We start from the raw sequence: 9765 nt of genomic DNA, 5'->3' as shown, positions 1-9765 counted from the left end.
ACTAACAATCCTAAAATCTAAAGGAAATAGACACTTGAAATACATCAGTCTGTATGATGAATCTAAATATCATAAAACTTCAAAATGAATTATTAAAATGTATGAAAATAAACTATTGTATTTGAAAAAAACTTGAACTGGGCAGCTATTTTGGGAAAAAAACTTAAATTTCACTAAAAGCATATTAATAAGAAAAGTAAAAAAATAAATACATTTGTTTTCTTTCCTTAATCGGTTTAATAAAGAAAAATTATAATTTTCACTGTGTGGTTAAATAGCATCTAATCTCCATTTCTGACCCATCTACTCACTAAAAACTTTTTTCATTGTCTTCTATCCATCATTTCCCTATTTTCAAAATATTTTTTTCTTCTGTTTTTTCATCTTCCCTCTTGCTTGTCATCACACTCCTTCACTCTTTCGGCTCTGCTGTACTTCCTCCTCTTTCTGGTGTGTATAGCCGGTGGCGTCTCTGCAGCCCTCTCAGCCTGTCTCCTACTCCAGCCCTTCCTGCCCCCAGGTTCTCCTGCCACTTTCTCCTCCCCAGCAGTACACAATGGTACTGACACCTCTTAAAGCTTCATGTCTTGTTCTTGAATCAGTGGTGGACAACATCAAACGTGACTCGTTCACACTTCTCTGATAATCTACTTTAAATATAGACTTATTGGTTTGAGATAAGTACTTGCATTCTAAAAGGTTCTTCACAGCTTCAACCTGTACGACTTTCTCTCAAACTCTATATGTATTATTATTGTATGCATGTACAAAGTTGACTAGATTGATAAGTTCTTAATGAGAATTGAAACACTTCACTTCAGAGTGTATATTGTAACTTTGAAATTATAATAAGCATTGATTTTTACTAGATGCTATGAAAAAGCTGACTAGTAGGCTTCTTTTTAGAGTGTATGCGACTAGATTAGACTGCATTGCAAATAAGAAACTTTAAAATGTTTACTTAAAAAGTTCAGTTTATCCTTGAACTTTGAATTTTTGGTTAATTTTCCTTTTGTGTCACTTTTCCTTAAAACTAACTAGATTTTGTTTATTATTGCTTGTATAGACATTTTTTGAATCTCAACTTTCTACCATTGCATGATTTGAACAGCTTTTGCTCAGATTGTAGTTGAGGTATTGACTGTATATGAGAACTGCACCAAGTGAGTATGACATCACCCACAGAAAATGGCTTTCTTCTAACAGAATGAAGTCATTTCAGTTGCCATTGTTTTGCAATATGGACACCGCCATGTTAGAGCCAGACATTGTCAGAAAGTATACAGAGTCGGTATAAATTAACGTTTCTATGGCAACCACTCTCGCCAATCAGGAGTGAGCTTTAAAGCAGGGTCAGTAGAATCTGACTAACGTTTGGAATGTTTGACACAAAACCACATACTTTTATTGAGACATATGATTGATCAGTTAATAACTTGAATAAGTTGGACTAAAAAAAGTTGTGAAAATAAAATTAGGATTAGCAAGAGTGTGCTAAAAGAAAAAAAGGTAAAATAGCAAGAGTGGTAATTCTGAGAAGTAGGTTGACTTCGTAATATTTGTTTATTTCACAATAGAAGTCTGTAGGATTTTGGCTTCTTGGAACCAGCAGGTATTTCCTATTTGGAATGCGAGGCGGGGCGGGGTCACTCAGTCCAGTTCTCATATACAGTGAATGAGTTGATGAATTAGCTGCTGACACTACACAGTGCAGCTCTGCTTTCACAAAAGGCCACACATTTACAACAGATAAGAATGCCGTCTTCATCCCTTTCTAGGGTGAAGAACTCGCCTCTCAGTTCACCCAGATGACCCTCAGTAGGCAAGGATCAACTGAGAATCCTGAGCCACCCCCCATGTATCAGGCTCCTCCCACTGTTCTATCCCAGCACCCCCCTCCACAGACGGGATACATCATGGCTACCACTGGCCAGCCAATGCCACCTCCAACCGGCTATCAGCCTGCTACCGGACACACCCATCCTCCACCGCCACCTCCTCCTCCATCCCAGCCTGTCCTGCAAGCTCCGCCCCCACAAGGTTACATGCAGCCGCCTCCGCCTCAGCAGGTGAATAATTCTTGACTTTTTCTATTAATACATTTAGTCTGTTGTGTCTCTGTTTCCTCCTTATTCCTCATTGGTGTTCTTTTGCAATATCAGAACTTTATACCTGCTTGTGAGATGTTAAAATGATTCAGAAGCCTTTAGACGTCAGATAAACTATGTCGCTCTGCCCAGTTATAGTGTGTAATTAGTCTTTGTAAACAATTCAAATGGAGCTGAAGCTGTCTTTTCCTTTGACTTAGAACAGCTTATATGTCAGTCCAGATGTTGCAAACTAGGAGAACCTTGTAGAATCCAAAAAAAGTTTTAAAAATCCTTTTTTTAGGTGATTGTTAATAAAGACAATCAAGTACATGTGATAGGAAAAATAATGCATGGTTAAATTTAAATACAGGTGCATTTAAACATTAAAGCTTTGAGTTTTTTCATCAGCTTTTTTCATTAGATTTATGAGGAACATATTCATATGAATTCAGTAGAAGCAGCTGTTCAGTCTGAGACTTGACTGGTTGCCATTATAGAAGAAGTGTTACTCTTTTAAATTTGTTGTTCACCTTTTGACTTGTCAGGGGTCGCCACAGCGAACCAGCTTTCACTGATTCTCTCAGGTGCTTTTGGCAGAGAGTTTTATGCCGGATGCCCTTCCTGACACAACCCCCCCCCCCTCATACTGTGCAGTTGCGTTACAGATCGGTTGTTGCCTCTTTGTTCTTTGTGTGTGTCCTCAGGTGCTGCTGACCTGCGGGGGAAGTGTGTGAATGTTCTGAGATTGTGTGAACAGCTGTAAAACAGCAGTTAAAAAAGTGGAATGCAAAAAATCTGTGTGGTTTTGACTTGTTTCTACATAGAATGCTGTATAAATAATCACTAGTCATACAAGAAGAAGCAGAAGCTTTTCTGTCTAAAGAAAAGCATCCTCTGCTGCCCCCTGGAGCAAACATAATGCACATAGAGTGCTGTTCCTACCTTTAGATCTTCATATTCCTGCTTGAGTTTACGTTATTAGATAGGAAATGGAGCTGTATTTTAGAATGTTAATTGTTTAAAGTATTTGAATCACTGTAGCAGCCTCTGGAATAACTGTTAGTGGACAGACTTTCAGATAAAGGTGGATGCAGGAACTATCGATCTTTCTAACATTCAGCTTCCTCCATGCTGTCTGTCTAACGTCTTCTTCAGATTCCCAGTTTGCTACTTTTAGCCCGGTTGTGTAAGCAGTTTCCTCTACTGTTATACACACAGCGGTACTGAACCGTGTAGACGGTGCTGTCGAACACATACTTCTGCAACCATCAGCCTGATAATGTAACACCTTCTTTTTGAGATATTAATGACTTTTCCTTAAATCCAGTGAAACGTATATTGTTTTGTTGTTTATTGTCTTAGAAAAAGCAGCAAATTCACGGTTAAAACATCTTTAATGTTGATGCCAATGTAGAAAAGCTGCAGAAATCATTGAATTGTTGGATATTTTCAGCAGGAGTTGTTGGAATAACAGATTAAAGTAGAAAATATGGATATGACCATGATAGAGACTAAACGATAGCGGTGTGCCATTCTTAAATAAAGAATAGGTAATTAGTTAATGATTTGGAAAGAATAATTAAGTCAATGATAGGACTGGGTATCAATGCTACCACACAAAATCAGCTTGATTTAGGATTTACAAGTTCACATTTTGATTTTAACATTTTTTTTTGTGAGTAAATTCTGATGTTAAAGGATAAACCTTGATCTGTTTGAGCAGACAAAATGCAGTACAATATTTATTATGATACAACAACTTGTTTTAAAATCTGCCTTCCTATAAAAAGATTGTAGTTTAGGTTTTTCAGTTTGAAACAAGTTAACCTTTACTGCTAGTTAACATCTTTGATGTCGTATTTAAACTAGGAGGTCTCACTGGTTAAGGTTAATCCCTACATACATGTTGGGTCTTAATATTGATTAAAAAAAAAAATCCTAACAGGAAATGCATTTCAAATGGATACCAGGAATACAAAACATGAAATATTTATTGAAACTAGAATGTTTGTTTCTTGTAACTTAAAAATAGAACCCACCACCACACCCCAATCAGAGGCACAGTTGGGCATACACTGTGTTCATCGCCAGCAGGTCATGAGTTTGATCCTGAGGTCATCATGCTCATTTTGGGTCATGAAGGGTATTCTGGGTAAAACCTGAACCAAATTCTTAGTGCAACCATCCCCTAACGCCAGGCATGGATGCCTTCCAAAAAAAAAAAATGGGATCAGCCATAAAAATTTAAAGATGTTCTTTAAGACTGAATCCAGTGCGACTGAATGATGACATTTCACCTGTTATGTTTCCAATGATGACCGACCATCAATGTTGTTTTCCTCAGATACAGGTGTCCTACTACCCTCCAGGCCAGTTTCCCAGCACAGGTCAGCAGTACCGCGTGTCCCAGCCTGTGTCCCACCAGGTGTCGTACCCTCAACAGCGCACACAGCCCATGCCTCAGCCCACCCAGCAGTCAGGTCAGTACAGTTTTATGTTCATGTGCTGCAAAACAAAAAAATTGCACTTTTTTGTATGAAAACATTAATTGTGCAATCTAAGAAACCCCAGAAAAAAGCTAGCAAATGTACTTTTGTAGATTATTAAATATGTCGATCAAATTTAAAAATGTATAAACTCCCATACATTAAAATGTAGGACTGAGGTTAAAATTGTAATATACACCTTGTATTTTTATAATGGACTGCTTAAAGAACACACTTTGTTCATTTAGATTCCTTGAACATCTGATTGATTTATTTCTTTTTAATTCAGGGACACACACTTGTACATACGTGTGCTCACACACAAAATTCAAGGAACTTCGTTTCTCAAAAATGTGTTTTTGGATCCAGCAACTATATTTAGCATTTTATCTTGGACATACAAATTCTTGGTAGAATCTTTATCAAACAGTGACATGACTTAAACCAGTGATGGGTAAAGTCTACACGTGTGTTTGTCTTGTCCACGCAATGCTCTTCTGTGAAACCCCGCATCCAGACCCTCACATGATGTTACCCTGGCACCGTTACCTACCTAAACAGTCTTTGAAAGTCAGTCAAAGGTTGAACTGAGACCTTTTCCCTGCATTTTCCAGTTAAGTAAAAGTGGTCAAGCAAATGTGGACTTGAGCACTTTAAATGGAAAGCACCGGCTGGCGCCAGTTTGAGCCTTTAGTCTCCTTGATTTATAACTTTGGAAGGCCCGACTGTTTATTCAGTGATAGAAAATATTTGTGCTCCATATTATAACGGAGCCTTAACAGCAGACATTGTTTTTGAGCTTCAACACAACCTTGTATTTAATCACAAGCTTCTATGTTTTGCAAGTTGAACATTTTTAAACTATCGGTACATAACACGTGTGAAATTGTAATTTCCTACAGTTTTAAAAACAAAAAAAACTTGTAGTCATAACTAACGAGAACAATTTCCTTATGGACTCAGATTGTTCTAATTAAAAACAAATAATCTTTATGTATGAAAGCTGCCACACAAATATGCTTCTCTTCTGTCTTAAGCAAAGTGGTTAGCACTCTGTGCAGAGACTAAAAGTGGTTCCAATTTTGTCATCAGGTCTCCAGACCATGATCCCCAGCCAGCAACCAAGCTACCAAGGCATGATGGGAGTCCAGCAGGCTTCAAACCCTGGCCTGCTCAATTCTCAAAGGGCAGGCATGGGAGGACAAATGCAAAGCATAATGGTTCAGTACCCACAGATGCCATCATATCAGGTATTCAGTCTTTTCTGACATTATATATGTAAATATATAGACAAAGTTTCACTAAAATATTAGCTTTTGCATTTTGTTGACAGGGTTCTGGTTGAAACTGAATATAATTTTAAAAAGGACAACAATAATGTTGAATTTGAATAATATAGTAGTAAAATCTCTGTTTTAATACAATTTGAACATTGTTTTTGGTTAAATGTTTTTAGTTATTTTTAAAAGTTGCACAAAACTGACAAAGAGGGATATTTTAGCTCACATTTTACAGAAAATAGACCAGAAGTAAAAGTGTAGTCTTTGGTGTTCTTATAACACAACAAGCTAACATCCTACAATCAAAGAAGTGACAAAAGCTTCTGTAAAATCAGTGTCGTTCAATACTTTGGGTCATTAGTACCTCAAATAGTGTTCCTCACTGAAGCATAACAGAAAAAGACAGATGTCGGTCAACTCAAAATCATTTGTACAACTTGCAGAACTACGACATTCAGTCTGTCAATGGTGTTTACTGGTGCAGATCAGCCAATTATGCACACAAATCCTTAATGTAAATACAACACACTCAACTGCTCATTATATAATTACATTATATAACTATAGCTCATTATTCTGGCCTATTTCCGTTTGGTTATTGCGTTTCCACAAGGCTGATGTTTTGATGAAAGCTTTTAATGCCATGTTTGTGAGGTCCATGGAATGACTCGGGTCAATTTAACTCTAGAGACCCGTTCATTTAAGCTCTTCATCATTTTCTCCATCCCTGCGCCAGGTTCCAGTGGCAAATGAAAACCAACAGGTGGTGCAGCCGCAGTACCAGCAGCAGGTCATGGTACCAGTGAGTCAGTCTGTCCAGGGACCCATGCCCGTCTACTACAGTGTTATCACACCCACACAGCAGAACAGCACAAGGTGCGTGTGAGGAGATCCTCAGCTTTATGAAGTGAACATTCAGTGTGACATTTTTTTTTTCCTTTGTCCTGCAGCCCGTCAGTAAGTTACTTGCAGCCTCCGAGCTCTGAGCAGTATCAGATGACACAGTCACCGTCTCCCTGCAACCCCCAACCACTGCAACAGCAATATTCTGGTAAGATTTAGCATCAAAATCAAGGATTGAACTAATCCTAATTTTACTTTAAATATTCACAATAAAATGGGTCTAAAGATGTGCGCTCAGATCTCACTAATTCTCTGAGGTCACAGAAACAATGAAAGTGTTGTCATAAAGTAGGTGAAAGGTATCCAGGTAAAAAGTCAGAGATACGTGGGGTTTATGTCATGATGTAAAGTTGTAAACAGGTGCTGTTTGAAGAAATGACGTGGAACACTCGTTCAGAAGGTGGTGCGGCTCCTGTTGTAGTTCTGAGTCAATGTTTAAAGGAAATGCTTTTGTGGTTTTGTTGACCTTGAGACAGACAAAAAAAGAGAAACTCAGGTGTGCCTTTTAATCTTAAGGGTTGGAGACTTAACAGATATAATCCACATGCAGTTTATTCATTATTTATACCTTTAAAGTGAGATTCTCGATCTTTATTAAACATTGCCGGCAAATCATCTGCATTTTTTGGGCAGCAAATGTAGTTAATCTCCTTACATTTGAAAGCTCAAGCTGTTATGCTAGCATGCGCAGCAGATGGTTAAACTGACCCACGAAGCCAGTGGTCAGGGTGGTGTGTATTACAGGCTGTCTTTAGGTTCTGTAGAGGGTATTTTTGTTGAGGTTTTCCCTCATTTAAATGTCTCCCACACTTATGTACGTAGACAAAATTGTTGAGCTTCTGTAAAATCTACCTAAAACAGATAAAAATAGCATTACATAAAAATGACCAGATTTCAACTTATACATGTGAAATAATTTAAATGCTAAAATATTAAAAATCACTTTTTTTTTCTAATAGTTTGAACATATCTGGCATGTCAGCGGAGTTCTGAGTTCTAAAGACATCCATCTGTTTATCCATATGTTTCACTAGCTTCCTGTGCTCCCTCAGGAGTGCCCGCTCCTGGACCTGGGGTGATGGTCATGCAGCTGAGTGTCCCCAACGGACCCCAGCCTTCCCAGAATCCTCCTCTGGTCCAGTGGAACCCATGCAAGTACTACAGTATAGAGCAGAGGCCCAGCAAGCCGGGGGAGCTCTATAAACCTGACAACACTCCACAGGTGAACACAAACGTGAAAACCGACAGAATCAAAAATGATTTTTTTTTTACTTTGGTTTGCTGTTATTCCTTTCATTGCTTCATTTTTTTTTAATTATATGTTTTTAGGCCTCTACTCAGATGACGAGTCCTTTGGCCTCCCCCACTCAGTCTCCCACCCCGTCCCCCTCCGGAAGCGTCAGCAGCATATGTCCAGGCCTGGCACCTTTACCCCTCATTTCCCAGTTCCAGCGACCTGGAGGACCCGCTCAAGGTTAACGATCCACATCTTTACCTCCGGATTCACCTGCAGACAAAATATGACTGAAAAGCCGAGAAAACTCAGCAAATTTCTGTCTGAATAGATTACAACATCAGCTCAGCTGACTACATGCAGATGTATTGTCATTGATAAACAAAATAAGACAAATATTGCTTACTAATATTTTTTCTAATTTTAAAGGTTTTGAATAAATAATCTCCTGTGTGTTTTTTTGCTGTAACGAGTCACATGGTTATTATTTATTTTCTCTCTTAATAACATCAGTAAATGTTTTGAGAGATTATAATACGACAATTTGATATTTAAGAGGTGATTATTATTCATTTCAGGTTATGTAAATGTGCCTAAAACATTGAACAAAGCTTGTTTGTTGTTGTTTCTAATATTCTACAGGCTATAATCCAAACAGGGATCTAAAATAAAGTGCTATAGAACATTAAATTAATATCCAAAATAGGCCTTTTCCACTTTTTAAGGAGGCTTCTATAACCCCTCCTATGCTCACGCTCTTTCGCCTATTTCCATAGCAACCCGTTTAACCTTACCAGGTAAGTGCTGGCCCTGAATAAGATTAAAAAATCGATTCCCCAGAGCACACGACGGGCACCAAACCAGCTTGTACAGCCTCTCATAATCTCACACGACCTTACCTCACTCCTTTGTGTGGCCTACATTCACACTAACAAACAGAAAAACACATCAGAACTTTGACTTACGGGGACACTAAGCTGAAAAAATGCACACCAGGGTTGAATTCCAGCTGTTGAAACCTGAACAGCAGCAGGTAAAGTTCACGGACAAAATGTCCTGTGGATCTTCAGCAGTCTAACAGTTGGAGGATCACACATAAACACAAACGTGACCGCTGGTTGAGGAGTGGAGCTCTTTTTTTAGAAATGTCTTTTTGGGTACGAAATAGTTCAGAAACTATTGTGAAGTAAATGTATTCAGTTTTCATTTAAAGTGTGGTCTTGTTGTCCAGGTGATGGTCGCTATTCTCTGTTAGGGCAGCCCCTCCAGTACAGTTTGTGTCCTCCACCACTCATGCATGGCCAGTCCTCCTACAGTTCCCATCAGGTCAGTCGACTGTCATCCTAAACCTTCACTCAGTCTTCTTGATGTTCTTGTTTTCTTCTTTCAAAATAAAAATCTTAGCCATGATTCTGCTTTATTGACAAATGATATTCAACCTTTTTTTCATATTTGTTAAATTGATAATGATAATAGACTGCAGAGGTGACTTATGCTTTTGTCTTTCTGTGATAAAGTACCAAAAAAATTAAAAATAGTTTGATCTGTTGGGCTCCATCTCAGTCACATTTATGTTGATGTTTGGATTGTCTTGCACTCAAAATATATTTCTCCCACCGATTGCTTATACCCCCACCTAGTGTTGATCAGTGTTACTGCATGCTATTGTCAAACCACAAAAAAAAAGTGTTTATTTCTTCTTCTTTCTTTTAGGGTCAAGGAGTAATGAAACACGGAGCTCGAGGGAAAAAACAAACACTTAAATCTGCATC

The 9765-nt window shown here is 38.3% G+C and overlaps 1 protein-coding gene and 1 long non-coding RNA gene across 11 annotated transcripts in view; one reads left to right on the top strand and one right to left on the bottom strand.

The window, feature by feature from the left end:
* Nucleotides 1-9765, top strand: part of LOC112144633 (R3H domain-containing protein 2) — a gene marked incomplete in the record, with an annotated part of 47178 nt that overhangs the window by 34874 nt on the left and 2539 nt on the right. For 4 of the 10 annotated variants that reach the window (XM_024269273.2, XM_024269269.2, XM_024269271.2 and 1 more), the window contains 10 exon segments: nt 461-559; nt 1779-2069; nt 4435-4570; nt 5669-5826; nt 6593-6732; nt 6807-6907; nt 7812-7981; nt 8089-8233; nt 9225-9319; nt 9707-9765. In XM_024269273.2, coding sequence (XP_024125041.1) covers nt 461-559; nt 1779-2069; nt 4435-4570; nt 5669-5826; nt 6593-6732; nt 6807-6907; nt 7812-7981; nt 8089-8233; nt 9225-9319; nt 9707-9765 — 1394 coding nt within the window. 10 annotated transcript variants of the gene reach the window in all.
* Nucleotides 8020-9226, bottom strand: LOC118598778. The gene is made up of 2 exons (XR_004947909.1): nt 8959-9226; nt 8020-8266 (listed from the first exon to the last, which is right to left on the bottom strand). It is a non-coding gene; the product is annotated as an uncharacterized LOC118598778 (long non-coding RNA).

The sequence above is a fragment of the Oryzias melastigma genome, linkage group LG5 (genome assembly GCF_002922805.2).
Source record: "Oryzias melastigma strain HK-1 linkage group LG5, ASM292280v2, whole genome shotgun sequence".
Lineage (NCBI taxonomy): Eukaryota > Metazoa > Chordata > Actinopteri > Beloniformes > Adrianichthyidae > Oryzias > Oryzias melastigma.
This window is presented reverse-complemented; position numbering and strand designations above follow the sequence as displayed.